A 16112-nucleotide genomic window follows, 5' to 3' on the forward strand; every position below is an offset into this window, starting at 1 on the left:
TACTGTCGAAGCCTGCCGATTGGGGCTCTCTTCATGACGCAAACGTAAGAAGTATGATCAATCACCGAGTCACGGAACAACACAGTTTTATTAGGGATGAAAATGATGAAAAGACGAGTTAAAAAGGCAGGAGAAATCAGAAAACCAGAAACACTATAACATCGCTGCTCCTCTCTTTCTGCCCCCATGAAGCACACCCAATGCATAGCAGCCTCGATACTGGAGTACATAATTTGTTGCAATAGAGAATCCAGCCGTAAACGGGAGGAAAAGATCGCGAGATGAATGTTAAGTAAAAAGAAACCAAGCTTATAACTTTCTAGCTATTTAGCTGCTATTTTTCTCCTCTACTTAATGTTAGTTTGTGTTGAAAGAAGCGTTTTTTTCTTCTATTATTACACCATCTCTGTACGATGTAATTCAAGTTGACCAATATTTCCTCTGTTTTTACCGCTCTTGATCGCGTTCTAATGCAAAACCCAATCCAATAACAGCTCGCGCCAGATAGGTTTATATTATTATTATTTTTTAATGTGTATTCCTTTATGGACCCGACGGAAAAGCGAGAAAATAAATGAAGCCGCGTTTTTGCGACGAATCCAGACAATGGAATTGATGAAGATGCATGCGTGTGTGTGATATCGTGTCAAATGAGATGTTGACGCGAGAAAGGAGGGGTTCAGGTTGTTGTAAAACAGATAACAAACAAACAAAAAACGGGAAGTGTAGGAAGTGGAAGGAAGTGTAGGGTATATGGTCCGTTTGTTTTGTTTTGTATATTAAACAATCGCAACTTGCTTCATTCTTCTATTTAAACTGTTAAAAGCCTTTCTTCGACTGAATCAAATAGATTGTCTATGTGTTTAAAGAAAGATGAAATAGATAAGCGTAGATAAATATAAAGCTATGTGAATGACGCGAATAGGGGACGAACTAAATGAAAATCAGAAGAAACAAAGGGAGCAAGACACCGACATTGGTTTGGCATCGGAAGACCATGAAAGTTTGCTCTCGTGGTAACAACGCAATAGGGACTGTCATAGCCAAACGAAAGGGTAACATGTTTTCCAGTCTTATGTATGATTACTTTGCGAGATAGGTACTTCTCATGCGTGGTAGGTGTTTTGTTTCCGTGACCAATTGAATAATCAGCTAGATTTCCCAATTTTTAGTCGAAACTGGTGCCAAACCATGGAACGTTGTGGAAACTACCGGCTATTGCATTGTTCAACTAGACACACGACGCCTTTCGTTAGATACTCGATCTAGGTCGTGCGGTTTTCCTCCTAATTATTTTTTACCTGTATCGATCGTTGGAAGATCGTAACTTGCTGCCAGATGATGCACTTTCATTGATATTTGTATAAGTCTTGTAATTGCACAGATAATGTGTGCAATGCATTCTTTCGCCTTGTTCGTTTCCTTCTTCAGAAGCGTTGCTTCTTTCCATATCAATAGTTGCATTCACACAGCGATCTTGATCGTGTATCAAGGTGGGTTTTGGGAGAAAAACGAATGGTAATTGTAATTACTCTACACAAGGCAAAGTAGTTATACAGTTTTATTATACTTGTAGAGCAAGGGCGAAAATACAGTACACACACAACAGTAGAAGCAACAAGCGCTAAAAGGTTTTCTCTCTCTCTCTCCCCTGATAAGTGTGATGATCGTTGGTTGACGTGTGGTTGTCTTGTAGTTGTATCACTAACTAAAATAGAAGTAAAATGCCATTAACAGATGGTCCCATCATCTGTGTACATCTTCCCGCGAATAAATGGCCAATCTCTAGCACATCAACATATTGCCCTCTAACGAACGGAGGCTTTCCTTCGAATTTTCCCGCCCAGCACAATTGATAGATATGGATGTACTGAAGAAAACCTCCCATCCTAAACACAGCTGTCCTGGTTTTTCCTTACCCATTCGTGACCGCAAAACAAAAATGCCGTAAAAACACTGGTACTATCTAGAGTAGTGAGGAGCGAATACGATGGGTTAATGTATCGTAAATGTATAGAACACATATATCAAAGAAATGTAGGGAACTGATTGCTGGTTATGAGCACTCGCAATGTATGTGCATGGTTAACAATAACTTTTTGGTTTTTCCATTTACGTATTACCAAATTGGTTACGAAAAAAAGAGAAGTTCGTTAAGTTGTGGAATTGCCCCAAACGTTTCAAACCTAATAAACTTGAAATTTGTGTTCTGCAAGGAGGGGAAAGATTAGGGAAAGGCAAGCTTGAGACACATTTCAGAAATGTTAATACTCGTGTACGTTGGTTCGTTGCAAGCGGGAATTTGATTCAGTCGTTCCAGTTTGATTTGGTTGGCCTTATTTGACAATGAATGTCCTAGCCGCTTAGGTGATAAAGGTTCTAAACAGTGTCAGTTGTTAACGGAAAAGGTGAATAATGTGTGCAACGCAAAAAAGAACTCGAGCTAAAAAATGAAAAGCCGTTCCCGCACTTAAGTCATGCGGAAAAGTATGATACGCGCACTGTTCGCTGTTCTTTATCTTCGTCTCTCCATCTCTGCCTTCTCCAATCACCTGTACGATGGAATAGTATTACTACACGTTCGCATTAAAAGTATCGAAAAGGTTAAACGCAAAGAAAACTATTTAAAGAAAGCCTGCAATATGTGTGCAGCGCCCCGACGTGTGTGTGTGTGTTGACGTTGAGGAGAAAAACTGTACTAGCGTTTGCCGGAAAAATGATTTCTGGCAGAATACACTACAACTTACATCGTCGCTCTACCAGGTGTACAAGACTATCATCGCTGGCTAGAGATGAAAATAGTATGAGGGAAGGAAAAGGAAAACCCTTGGATCGATCACTAATTGTGTAACCAACTGCAAACAAAACAATCTATTTTCTAATGAATAAAACAGTATATATACATAAGTATATACAAAAGACTTTAAAATCGGTCCGTTGCATGCCTTCTGTCCATTCGATCTTACTTGCTGAGTCATCTTTCCGAAAACCACACAGTAATGTCAAATTTTCTTATCTGCTTTATGTGCTCCCAGGTTGCGACTGTGAATTATTGCATAAATGTGTCGATTCTGCATGAATAGAGGTTTATTAACTGCTCCCAATGTATTTCTCGGAGTACTACGCACTGACGAAATTAGCTGCCAATTTAAATCGATGCGAAATTCATCATTTTGACAGGTCCGAGATTTGACAACCAGATGTGCAAACAGCAACGTCAGTTTACTCGTGTGTGGGTGAGCATCGGGTGTATTTTCCCGTACGCCGTGTTATGTCTCGCGTCATTTAATTTTATCACCAATTCATCGTCGCATTACTTTTCAGCGATGCGCTATTGTTGTTATCGCACGTTGTTGTAGCCCAACAACACACAAAGGACAAACGGAAAAGAAGCCCGGGTGTCGAAAAGGCAAGAAAGTACACGGTACGATTTGTTGTGACACAACCGCAGTGTTGGGAGTTTGCGTTCGATCTGTTGTGTTTAGTGTGGTCCTTGGACCGTATCCTTTCCCGTTTCGTTGTGCGGTCTGCAGCGAATACGTGCACCCAGCAGCAAATGATTCGCGTGTGCTTTACTGTGGCTGTATTGTGAAATTGCGTCTCCGGCGGTAGTTTAACAGCTGCCATTCAGCAAATATTGAACATTCTGCTCCAGCCCCGGGTGGAGCGGCGTAAAAGGGCTACAGTGTAGTAAAGGTTGCGGAAAACCGGATCCCTTGGCGTTGTGAGGGGAACCAACATATTCATACCTTTTTCGAGCTCTGGTAGCTAGTCCATATGGGCGTATCGATAGTGTTCGAGAAGAAGCCGCAACTGCATGTGAAGTAGCACCATAGCCGTGGTTTGGTGTGTCACGTTGAAGTGACCTCTCATCGTCTTATAATTCGAAAATTGTGTGTAGTACTTTTTGTTGGTAGAGTTAGTTTAGTGTGCTGCAGGTCGTGTTCCATCTCAGATCTATGGTGAAAAGCGACACGGTCAGTTGCTTTGCATTTTAAGCTGCACCAATAGCTGCCCAAACTGGAAGAGTGAAAGTGAACGATTTGTGAAATCGTAATCCAAGGAACGGTGTCGTGATTTTTTTTATTTGCTTTCGTTTCCGTAATGTGTTCCGCATACCGGGTTGCACGTGGATTGGCCTGTCGGGATACAATTCCCGCCATGGCCATCGTATTCATCCTGTCCACGTTGGTGCGCACGGGTAAGTGAAATCCAAATGGCCCCTCAAGCATACACGCCATAGTGAGCGGGTATTTTATCAGTATTACTCATCACAGTAATACCACTCTGGTTCGGTTTTTTGTTGCGTGTTCTAATTCTCTCATTATTTCCTCATTTTTGATAGCCTGTGGCACCAACTACCGGATAGATTTGAAGTCCACCGGATCGGTTGTTCTTGGACTGAACATGACGATTCAATTCAGTGCTGTTCTGTACACGGATGAGGCACTGGTTAATGATGATTACGTCGTCGACTGGTCGGACAATACTTATCCGCAGCATACGCTAGAAGTGAGTTGAACCGAAACAAGATGACAAAACGACATCATGGAACGGCTTATCAGGGCGGAAGCAAAAAGAATACTCAAACTGCACGTAATAATGGCCAAGTGTGGTAACTTCCAGAGACATTACATAGTTTTTTTTTCGCTTTCTGCTAATTTGATTGTATGTGTTAGGAAGTTCACACAATTGTTTGTTTTCTGCCGTTGAAAAAAAAATCCTGTATTGCATGCTTTGCGTTGAATTTCACGGTCATTCATCCGGTTTCTCATTTTAGGGTCTTACCTCGAAAACACCGCGCTTCAATTGGACGGTTATGTACGCACATCCAGTAAAGCCCGGCACGTATCAGGCAACGATCAGGGTGAAGAAAACGTTTGTCGTGATCCCGTACGAGCTTGCCCATGCATCGATTACGTTTAACCTAACCAGTAAGACAGTGGACATTTTAGAATTCTTTCATAAATTATCATCCTTATTTCTATAAATCTCTCATCCATTTGCAAAGGTATGCTCAATGGAGAATTACAGCTGATACAGAACGACACCGTAATCAACAGTACGTATGTGTCGAGTACGGTGCCGGTCAATCAAACGATTGCACTTTCCGAAAGCGACCAGCGAGCCCTGGCAAAGGCGGCATATGTGCAAACGTTTTGGTTCATTAATTGCCAGTATATAGGCACCTCGGACGAGCTGTCGACGTTGAGCAATTTCACACAGGAGAATAATACCTACTCTATAGAAGCTCTGGTCGTGGCATCCTTTGAAAAGGTAAAAAAGGATTAAAGGATTAGAGTCTAGACTAAAATATTAAAACAATGTCGTTTTCGTTTTTTCTAGCTTCCAGAACCAACAACGACAACCACGACTACAACGACTACAACAACCACCACGACAACCACTACAACAACCACAACGACGACCCCGGCCACAACTACAACGAGCTCCACGACGACGACCACACCCACACCTCCAACGACAACATCCACAACACCTTCCACTACAACCAGCACTACGCCAAAGCCAACCACGAAGCCACCACCGAGTACTGATATTTCAGCATTAACCCATTCCACTGAGTCAAGAAATAAGCGAGCTGCAAACATGGAAAAGCTACCGGGATCAGGCCAGAAGGTAGACGTTCTTGAATCTGTCAGTCCTGTTCTATTGAACCTCACCGATCGAGCTAGTAAGTATTTGGTTGGTTTTGTACTATGTCGGTGTGATCATTGCTTAATGCCCTTTCATCCTACTCCACAGATATTATCCTACCTGATGTATCGAAGGAAACGTTTGTGGAAGGGTCCCCCAACGAGGAACCATTCGTGCGCATTGCAAAGAAATCGGACCGATTCTATAACCTGCAGGATGCACATCAACCGTACGTATGTGACAACAGCTCGATGGTTGCACCCGATCCGAAAAAGGTGTATGGATACTTTCAGCGAACCTTTACTGTGCAGCGTAAGTTTCATGTCGTTGTTGGTTACATGGATTGCATTGTAATTGGGTTTTACTCCGTAGATCCGATTGCCAAGTTTAACGTTTCCGGTCAGCAGTGGGTGAAGCAAGGCCAGCCTGTTGATCTTGTGTTCCAGTGCAGCGGAACGCCACCGTTCGAGTTTTGCTACAATTTAAATCATGGTAATGACCATTTCGGTAACTTTTCTGTGAAATAGGAATGATTTTAATGCGATGGGTTTCTTTCGATTGCTATTACAGGTCAGCACAACATGACTAGCAATGAAACGTGTAACAACGAATGGGAACCGTCCCGTACGGGCGAATGTCGTTACAAGATACATCGCTTCTTTTTTACCAACGATCAATACTCGATCGTGATTTTCGTTCGAAACCGGGTATCGAACTACTTTACCCAGATCGGCATTCAGTTTTACGAAAGTGTGTATCCTTTCTTCTATTGCAACACGTGAAACATTGTACATTGCTTTGTTCAAACCATTTTAGATCAACAAAAGTCCCAGCTGTCGGTGATAATCGTGCCCATCGGGTTCGGTCTGCTAGCCGTGCTTATTGTAGTATATGGAATGGCATACTACATTCAAAACCGGGACCGCTTCATCGTTGAAGTCGCCGACTTTAACTTTGGGGACACCAGCTCGCTGGACGACGACATGGAGTACAAAACGTTCCATCAACGGTTAGTGGACAGTTTGCGCGATTCGGTTAGAATACCGCGTTTCAACTTTCGGCGTTCCAGTGCTCACGACGTAGACGATGTTTCGCCATCATCCGGTGCGGCCGGTGAATCTTCGCTGCGGTACGGTTCTATGACCTAGATGAAGCGTAGCGAAGGCAGGTAAGTTGTACCTCGTTTTGTGTCGGAGCGTTTCGTAATAGCAAGTGTAGATCCCTAGTTTGGCAGTGGCTAGTGATGAAACGCGCTGTTGAACTATAAGGAGGAGGTATTTGAGTCAATTCCGTGCGAATGGGTGTCCAGTAAGTGTCCGTGGGATCCGCGGTGATTGAATAACATTAATGTGGGATTGTTAATATTTTAGCAGGGAGGAAAAATGAAAAGATTACCATATAAAGCTGATATCGTACCAGTACACGCAACAGGAAGGAAAAAGAGTTTATTAAATATGAAAGCAAATTATATGGGGAAAGTGGTAAAATACCACCCGGTATGACACGGAAGGGAGTATCGTATACAGTGTTTACGCGCATTGCACAACCAATTGCATTGGAAAGGAATCAAAATTATAAGACTGCTGTTGATTATTTCTGTTTTGTTTTCATTAGCCATATTTTGTTTTTTATCGATCGTGTTACACAATTCCCTGTAAACGTGTTTGCGATTTAAATCAAATTAATATTCAATGCAACAAAGTGCAACAGCAGCAGACCGTTACGGGTTGGAACGGTTTTACTTTCTCTGCTATCATCGCAGCACTGTTATATTGGAAGATGTTAACAATTAAATACAACAAAGAAGCGCTGAAAAAAGGAATCATCACAAGCTGCTGCTAGAGGCCTGTGTAGTAAATTGGAGGAAAAAACAGCGAGAATGTAATTTACTAATCGATCAACAAGTAATGTCGTAAAATGATGATATATTGTGATACTGATGCATCTACGATTTATTTTACACAATTAAATTTTAAGTCTCTATAAAAACATATTCCCTCCCCTCGAAAACAAAAATCTATTCCAAAAACAAGAGGAAATGTACGTACGTAACTGTTTTGCAAAAAGGGATGCAATGAAGTAGATTACACAACTGCCAAAGCACATTTAGTGGAAAGCACCTGCTGGTCCTTCTCTTGTCGGGTACAGCGTAGTCACGTTTCATGGATGGGTTTTTTTTTGTGGATATCGATTCAATTCGTACAAACTATTCAATATTGCATTAAAAAGATTTGTTTGCTTTGGATCGCAAACGCTCGAATATGTGCGAATAGGCAATTTGTTCAAGACAAATAGAGATAGAAACAGAGCTACCGAACAGAAAACGAAACAGTACTGTGCGAAGATGCATTAAGTGATGGAAGAACTTATCATCTGTGAGCTAAAAGATGCAGGTGTAAAAAACGAGCAAATACAGTAGATAATTTTTACGGAACACTAGCAGGTGGCACAGTGGCACGGTTTACCTATAACACTAGGGTATGAAGGAACTGCTACAAGAAGGATCACTGGTGGGTCTAAAGCAACCAGGCACGGCGCACGTGGGTAAACGGTGGCCAGAGATAGTCTATCAAGATATGTTAATGAAAAGTACATTAGTCTAATAATAATTACGAATCTACATTAAAAAAAACGTGTTGGTTCCACAACTGTATCCGAAAAAGCCTTTTCGGGGCAACCGTGTAAAATCTATCTCAGCTTGTATACACCTTGTAAAGAACCTTGCTGTGTCAACAATGTTTTGAACGTTCGCGCTGAAGAAATGTCTCGTTGTTTACTTTCCAACGTGAGCTGCACGTTTGTAAACGAATGAAACTTGTATAACGATGGCCAGTGCCAGTACGACTAATTTCGTCCCGATTCAAACAAAAGCCTCGATTGCGCTCAAGGGAAATGCCCAAGAATCGTTCAAAGTGACTGTATTCGAGCCGAAGAAAGCAGCATTGCAGAAGAAGAGATCGGCACGACCGCGGCCACCTCCTAAGAAGGACAGCGAAAAGAATGATTCCGAGGACGACGATGAGGACGATATTGACGACATATTTTCGGATATGCCTCGTAAAAAACCCAAAAAGAAGGAAGATCCAACCGTATTCGACATGACGAAAGCCCGGCGAGACATCATGAACCTTGGATTTAGTGGTTTCGACAAGGAGAGCAAACATCAAGCAAGTGTACGGTTGGCCATAAAGCTCGGGGCCAAAGCGCCGAAAAACCAATACCGGAATTACCGTGAAATGTTGGAAGAACAGAAAGCGGCCAAGGAGCAGGGCGGTGATGGGGCGGCAAAGAGACGGCAAGGACAAATGGCTTACGGTGCGATCCAATCGTTCAACAAATATCAGCAGCGACAAAGTGATAAGCAACGTAATCCAACCTCAATTATGAAGCATTACGGCATCGCAAAGCCGCGAATAGGGAAGAAATAAATTATAATAATTGTAAACGTTTCCTAAGACAATACACGGTTCTTTGGTGTGGAAAACGTACCCAGCAATTCCTAAAACGAACTTGGAACGGAAATCCGAATAGAAGTATATGATCTATAATTTTAACCCGAATGACCGTCAGTCGATGACATTTGGTTGTTAAGATATTTAGAGAAAAATGAAATGTCAAAGCTCAGTTCATGTCACACCTGGTCTCCTTTACTGACCTTGATTTTTTCTAAGCAAAAAGTGCTTCATGCGTGTTTTTCCTCACTATAACAAAAAGTGCGTGCCAGTGTAGGATAAAGGAAGATGTCGTTGCCGTTCGCACCTAAATTGCAGCAAATATCATCTGGCAAGGCGGCCTCAAAGTTATTGAAAAAGAAGGCTACTGAATTTCTAGCATGCACGCGTGCAACCACAACTCTCGTGGAGATTTTAGAGTACTATAAGGTAAGTTAAAGCCCTTCGCTCTGGATCGGTGCCAGGAACTAGTTGGGATCCCGGTTTGTGGGCACTTTGGGGGAAGACTGTTTCTGTGTGCGTGTGTGGGTTTAACTGCATCGACCTGGGAAGGGGACGACTGGATGCTCATCCGGAACGTGATGTTCAACTATCATATGGTTACGTATATGGCTCCTTTTTGACCTTTTTGCAGGAATGTCTTGCGCGCAAGGCACCCATAACGCCATGCCTGCTGACATTGGAGTACTTATTTACGCAACTGTTCCTTAGAGCTGATATTCGTCCGACCGATATAGATGCACAGCCAACTTACGTGCCTTCAGGTAAGGATTGCAGCAGAATAGAACAGCATCGAATGCTGTATTTCAGGCAGTAAAAATGATGTCATCCTCCTTCGCTCTTTCTCCTTAGCAAAAGATCCACAAGCAAACCACAGACAATGGTTGCTGGCTCAGTATCAAGAGACGTGCGGTCTAGTTATTGACGGTATGCATCATGAGAAGGAGAGTGAAGCGTGCCAAGCGCTTGCAACAGCGATGAAGCTACTTGCTGCCCAATGTCTCCAACAACCGGAAGCCGATCGATTCCCGGTGGCAGGACTGAAACAAATCCTTACTGCAATGCTTTCCATGGAGTGCCTCTATAAGCATCTCTTTAACCGTTTCCTGGAATACTCGTCATACCTGGACGTGATTTTCTACTGCTGGAAAACGGTTCCATCGTTGGTACCCCGAAACTGCGCTCCGACCGATGTTTTCAAGCAAAATTTTCTGCTGCTGCTCGATGCGCTCATGTTTGGCAAGGACAAGATCAAGGAAACGGACAGTGTGCTCTGTGTGCCGATGGGCGATAGCTTCGACTATGCGTATGTTAGGAAGCAGATTAACCGTACGTGGGGCTTCGTAATGAACTGGGAGCATAGTGAGGTGGTTCACGAGCAACTGCTTTTACTGCTTCTCGAAAAAGTGTTCGTCCATCTTGATAAACCGGTACTGTTGACCGATTTTTTGATGGACTCACTCGATGTGGGAGGCACGGTCAGTGTGCTTGCCCTGCAGGGCGTGTTTGTGTTGATCCAGCAGCACAATCTCACCTACCCGAATATCTACGAAAAACTGTACTCCATGTTCGAGCCTGAAATATTCCATACCAAATTTAAAGCCCGGTTGTTCTATCTGGCCGATATCTTTCTTAGCTCTAGTCATCTGCCGGAAGGATTGGTGGCTGCATTTGTGAAACGGTTGGCACGTCTCGCGTTAATCGCTCCACCACAGGACATTGTGATCATACTACGCTTCGTCGGCAATTTGATACTGCGCCATCCGGCCCTGAAGCGATTAATCTTTCATCCCACCGGTGGTGAAGCTTCCGGCGATCCGTACATAATGGAGGAACGTGATCCAATGAAGTCAAAAGCATTAGAAAGCTCACTATGGGAACTTGCAGCCCTGCAAAACCATGTACTGCCATCGGTCGCATCGGCGGCACGGTTCATCTCGAACCCACTTCCAAGCGTAGAATGGGACCTCTCGGAGGTGTTGGAGATTAATGAAAACGATGTAAGTATTCGGGAAAAGATGGAGGACTGTGCAAGCTCCATGCAATAACTGTCTTTCTTCTTATTTTAGATTTTTCATAAAGAAATAGTGTCAAAAACGAAAGAGTTTTTCGTAAACATCGATCGTCCAACTGGCATGTTTGGGTATTGCGGTGGTCAGATGGCATCTCAGTACTGGAAGCTATTCTAAAACCGATAAATATTAATCGTTCGGAATCGGGACTAGTTTCGTATCAGTGCAGCGTGTCTACCTGATGCACCTTTCAATCCGCATCAAGGCCTTCATCTCTCCAATACGTTGTTGCAGCTCAGCCAATAAGCTTGTGGATAGCCCAGAAAAAAAAGGACGAGCTTATCGAGCCTTGCAGATGGAACCGGATTATTGCGGTGTAGTCATGTAGCTAGTTGATCGCAAGTGAAGTAAACAGGCTAAAGGCACTGCTAGCAGTAACACTGTCAACGTGATGGGGTTTAACCGTTATACCCGTGCAACTCGCTACATTCGATTAGTTGAACTCGTGAGAGATGGTAATCTATTTATTTAGCAACACGATATCAGCGGATCATAAGCTAACGATAATGAATTTGACGGCCGTATTTGTGAATGTAACAGCAGTGGGAAAAAACAATGAACCAACAGTGAAGAACATTCAAATGATGCAGATGAAAGCATCCTTCATGGTATCGTTTGTCAATGTTAGGATTGTTTTTTAAACTCAACTTGAGTTGCATGCTATGTACGCAGTAGTGTGTACACAATTAGTCGGCAAACGGTCCCCTGCCGTCACCCCGCAGCGTAAACTTATGCTTTGCCAACCACAGCTACAAATGCAAGATGTTAAACCATAGAGAGAACACAAACATAGAAAACGTTCCTAATAATCTCGTAAACAGCGTCAACTCTACAGAAGTTGTTTGTTTTATTTTTGTAACACAATCTGATAACATAAAGCATTTTATATGTTAATTTTAAGCAAATTATTGTTATTTTTTCCATACTTTCGCGTCTAACGCGTCCAATCGCCCCAATTAGGTTACTAATTTGTCTGAACGACTTTACTTTGCACCTTATGTTCGCGACCAACAGGAACAGTTTTGAAAGACAGCAGTGGAAATGGATAGCAGGAAACTTTCATCTTTCGTAGAGTGATTGTGATCGGAAAGCTGTGGTCGGGGAAAATGGCGTTTGAAAGTTTTGCGTGATAGAAATTAAGACGTAAACGTTTGGATATGTGACAAAGTTATTAAACATCCAGCATGAGATTGGGATTGTGAATTCAACGCAAGTCTCTCACAGCATTCAGCAAACATTTCTTTGCTCCGTTCGCTCTATTCGAGATGGTAATAGCGAACTTGAAAAAAAAAATGATAAGGATGAAGAAAGGACATTGAAACAATAAACTATAAACACATTCTTTAGGATAATCAGTGAGGTGGAGGATGCAATACTTTTCCGAACAATGACTCATATCATCTACCTTCAAAGATGACAGGTACGTAGTGAAATTTTACGTTTCATATTTCCCGAAAAGGTCCCCGCGTAAGTTCAACATGCGAACCGGAAACAAAAGAAATAACCTTTGCAAAAACCGTAGATGACTCTGTGTGTGTGTGTGTGTGTGTGTATAAAGGAATGAAGGAAACGTTTACCAGTTCTTAGTATGAGTGCGCCCCTTAGCCAATGGGTCAAAAAGAAAGACCAAGGAAACACAGGTAAACATTTCGTCTGAAGTTGTGCTAACGTCTGTCAAAATCGAAAGAAGCAAGGAAACATTTCTCAGAACAAGCAGTAGCGTCGTGAAGAACGTGGTCCGGAAGAAACACCAGTTTAAGTGAGTATTCGAAAAGAAATGTTAGGAAAAGTGGCAAAACTAGTAGCTAGATGGCTATTTTATCGGTTAAAGATTTGAGAAGACGGATCATTAATTGTATCCAAGTTTAATTCTTCGAATTCGTTTCGATTTTTCCCCCAATAGCAAATCCCACACCACCTTGAGTTCAATCTAATTTGACGTTTGACGTTTAGCTGAATAGAACGAAGCGAAACGAGTTCACACATAGGAATAAACGCACACACAGCGCCGTTGGGGAAAACATATTTTTGTGGTGATTTCATCCCTTCGGAGGAACGGTAAAATTAGAGAAACGAGCCACATACCACGAATTGAATGGTGTGTTGTCAATCCTGTGCTTTGTTTTGATATCCACTTTGCCCGAGGGAACCGCCCGGTGACAAACTTTACGGTTCGTTAAAGCATTGCACAAACAGCATTTACGCATTTTCATGCGTTGTAAACGTGTACCGTTATATCGTTGTCGTTTGCAGATCGGCGATGGATTTGGTCATGAAAAAGGTCCAACGGTTTTTGTTCATTGGAAGTGACGTACCGTTTATTTTCCCCATACCACAACCTTTGGATGTGGAGTTGGGTAAGAAGATTCTCAAGCCATTGGTTAATCCTTCGGAAGCAGATGCAACAGAACTGGAAACACCCGACCCCAGTGAGACGCCACAGCTGAAAAACAAAAAAATAAAAAAGACCAATCCTAAGGTGACGGTGGAAGGCGAAAACGCAGAACAGGCGATAAACAATGAGCCAGAAACGCCGAAAGATGATACAGCTGCACCTAAAGCAACATCGAAGGTCGTAGAACCGGTCATCACTAAGCCATTGCATCCTTTGCTTGCTTTGATTAAATCGGTAAGCCATATGCGGAAGAGGACAAACATTGGTTCGTAGCACATAGTTATTAATGCGTTATTTGTTTTTGTTTCTAACCTAGACATTCAAGAGCAAATCACTCCGCCGGACGGATGAGTGTCTGTTTGCATTGGCATTTTGTGCACGAAAATTTGCAACACCAGAGGATCGTCACGCAGTGTATGAACTGGTGTCGGAGCTGATACGCACCTCTGACGATATGTTGTCCTTCATTGCCCACTACATTACGCTCGCGACACAATCCGGGCACGCTGGGTTCGGTCACGGAATGCGCAAAGCTATCACGTGTTGGTACGAAAAATTCAACCCCATCGAGCTGGCGGAAATGCTTGTACGAAGCAATAGCACTGCCGGCTGGACGCACAAGGACGTGATTGCGAAAGTGCACCCGAAGCTGAAGTGCACCGAAAAGCAGTCGCTTATCGATGCGGCCATGAAGCGTACCAGCCAGTTGCAGCTGAAGAAGGCACCGGAGAAGAAGATGAAACGCAAAGATAAAAAGGAGAATGCTGTCGTCCCATCCGCGAATCAGGCGAAACCTGTCGTGGTTAATGCCACCAAATCGTACAAACGCTACCAGACGCTGTTAGAATTCAAGTCCGTTACGAATCAAGCGAAAGCGTTGGAGCTGGTGAAGGTTCACGGTGGGAAAGGAAGATTTGATTTGCTTCATAAACACCTGCGACGTTCTCCGAAAATTTGGGAAGTGTTTTATCCGTTCCTTAGCTACCGCGAGCTGCTGCATGCAGCATTACCCATGCAGGACTTTCGGCTGTTAAAAGAGGGTGAAGCGAACGCTAAACTGTACGTGGAAATGCTAACGAAGCGCATGGACCTGCTTGAAGCAGAGCATGTCCACCCGATCGAGATTCAGGAGATTGCGCAGCTGTATCAGCACGGAAAGCGTTACACGAGCCGTGTGAAGGAGTCCTTTCATGCGATGTACTTGCCGGAAATGTGCCCACCAGTGAAGGAAGTCCAGGAAAGTCTAAATGCAGCTCTTGAGTTATCGCTTAACCATCTTCCGAAGACAGGCGTTCGATATTATATCGCGCTCGATTTGCGCTGTGTTTATGATCGAAGTGAGTAAAATTGCTAAACTAACAATCACGACCAAAAAATGCCCAAAACGTTATCATATTTTGTGATCTGTTTGCTCTTTTTACAGAGAAAATTTTTCGTAACGAGGTGATCACCTGTTTCCAGGCTAGCGTGTTGCTAGCTTTCTCTATCTTCAAGCGGGAGAAGAATGTAACCGTTGTGGCGTTCACAGATGAGGTGGAAACGCTAGCACCAGTGAATTTCGAATCGACCATGACTCTGGAGCAAGCAATGAAGCACTGTGTCGGTTTGATGTTGCCAACCACCAAAGTATCGCTCGCTGCCCCTATCAAGCAAGCCGAAGCGAACAAGGTTAAGGTGGATGTGTTTATCACCATCACGGATTCGTTGATACGTGTGAACCCGAACCAGTGTCCTCCGACCGCCGAGCTGCAAGAGTATCGCAAAAAGTTGAAGCTGAATCTAAGCCGGTTGGTAATTTTTTTTTTGTTACTGTAGTTTTGTAAATATTGGTTTAACGTTGGTGTTCGTTCGTTGATTTGTTCGATATTATAGATACGTCGCGATTTCACTTAGTCACCATACCCCATCGCTAGAGATTCAGCCGTCCAGGGATGCAGATGGTTTGTTGGAAATGGTCGGCTACAGCACCCACAATGCGAAGATCATCGATGCGTTCGCCAAAAATCTGTTCTTTTAAAAGGAAACCCAGATAACCACCGTCCAGATTGAGGACTATAGATCTGAAGGTATGTTAGTATTACGATAACAGGCAGTCCCCGAGATACGCGGTTCCTCTTATACGTGGAGATACGCGGTTTTTGGAAATTAGACAGCTGAGTTAGTTTATAGCACGAAATCTAAGCAAAAAGGTGTAAAATTGGTCTAACAAAGCTTCCTTTGTCTTTTACCTTATAAAACATTTGATTTCAGTTTATTTCAATGTATTCTATCATAAAATAGCCTGATTTGCTGACAAAAATTAAGTGCAGAGAACATATAAGCGATTTTACTCCCGGATTCGATTGATACGGAAATTCGAGATACGCGGATTTTTCCCGCGCTATAGCGATTTGCTATAATAGCGTATCTCGGGGATTGCCTGTATTCTATTGCATGGATCCAACATTTCCCTAGATCCATTCTATTCAATACTATTCAACATGATAAGCCAATGGGTCGAAGGATCAATTCGGAATATTCGTCATTTTTCTTTTG

At 43.0% G+C, this 16112-nt stretch overlaps 4 protein-coding genes across 4 annotated transcripts; all 4 read left to right on the top strand.

Moving 5' to 3' along the window:
• The first annotated feature begins 4104 nt into the window (after positions 1-4104).
• On the top strand, positions 4105-6806 carry LOC128707625 (uncharacterized). Its single transcript, XM_053802584.1, has 9 exons — positions 4105-4201; positions 4346-4512; positions 4781-4934; positions 5012-5277; positions 5347-5695; positions 5767-5970; positions 6031-6150; positions 6229-6408; positions 6475-6806. The coding sequence occupies exons 1-9, from the start codon at positions 4105-4107 to the stop codon at positions 6804-6806; spliced, it is 1869 nt and encodes a 622-aa protein (XP_053658559.1).
• Positions 6807-8483: 1677 nt separating this feature from the next.
• Positions 8484-9086, top strand: LOC128708577 (uncharacterized protein C1orf131 homolog). The gene has a single exon (XM_053803556.1). The coding sequence runs from the start codon at positions 8484-8486 to the stop codon at positions 9084-9086; it is 603 nt and encodes a 200-aa protein (XP_053659531.1).
• Positions 9087-9398: 312 nt separating this feature from the next.
• On the top strand, positions 9399-11299 carry LOC128707946 (nucleolar complex protein 4 homolog A). Its single transcript, XM_053802904.1, has 4 exons — positions 9399-9539; positions 9745-9874; positions 9963-11110; positions 11180-11299. The coding sequence occupies exons 1-4, from the start codon at positions 9399-9401 to the stop codon at positions 11297-11299; spliced, it is 1539 nt and encodes a 512-aa protein (XP_053658879.1).
• Positions 11300-13442: 2143 nt separating this feature from the next.
• Positions 13443-15594, top strand: LOC128708896 (RNA-binding protein Ro60-like). Its single transcript, XM_053803874.1, has 4 exons — positions 13443-13811; positions 13894-14914; positions 15001-15364; positions 15450-15594. The coding sequence occupies exons 1-4, from the start codon at positions 13443-13445 to the stop codon at positions 15592-15594; spliced, it is 1899 nt and encodes a 632-aa protein (XP_053659849.1).
• The last annotated feature ends 518 nt before the right edge of the window (positions 15595-16112 follow it).

This window comes from Anopheles marshallii, chromosome 2 (genome assembly GCF_943734725.1).
Source record: "Anopheles marshallii chromosome 2, idAnoMarsDA_429_01, whole genome shotgun sequence".
Taxonomy (NCBI): Eukaryota; Metazoa; Arthropoda; class Insecta; order Diptera; family Culicidae; genus Anopheles; species Anopheles marshallii.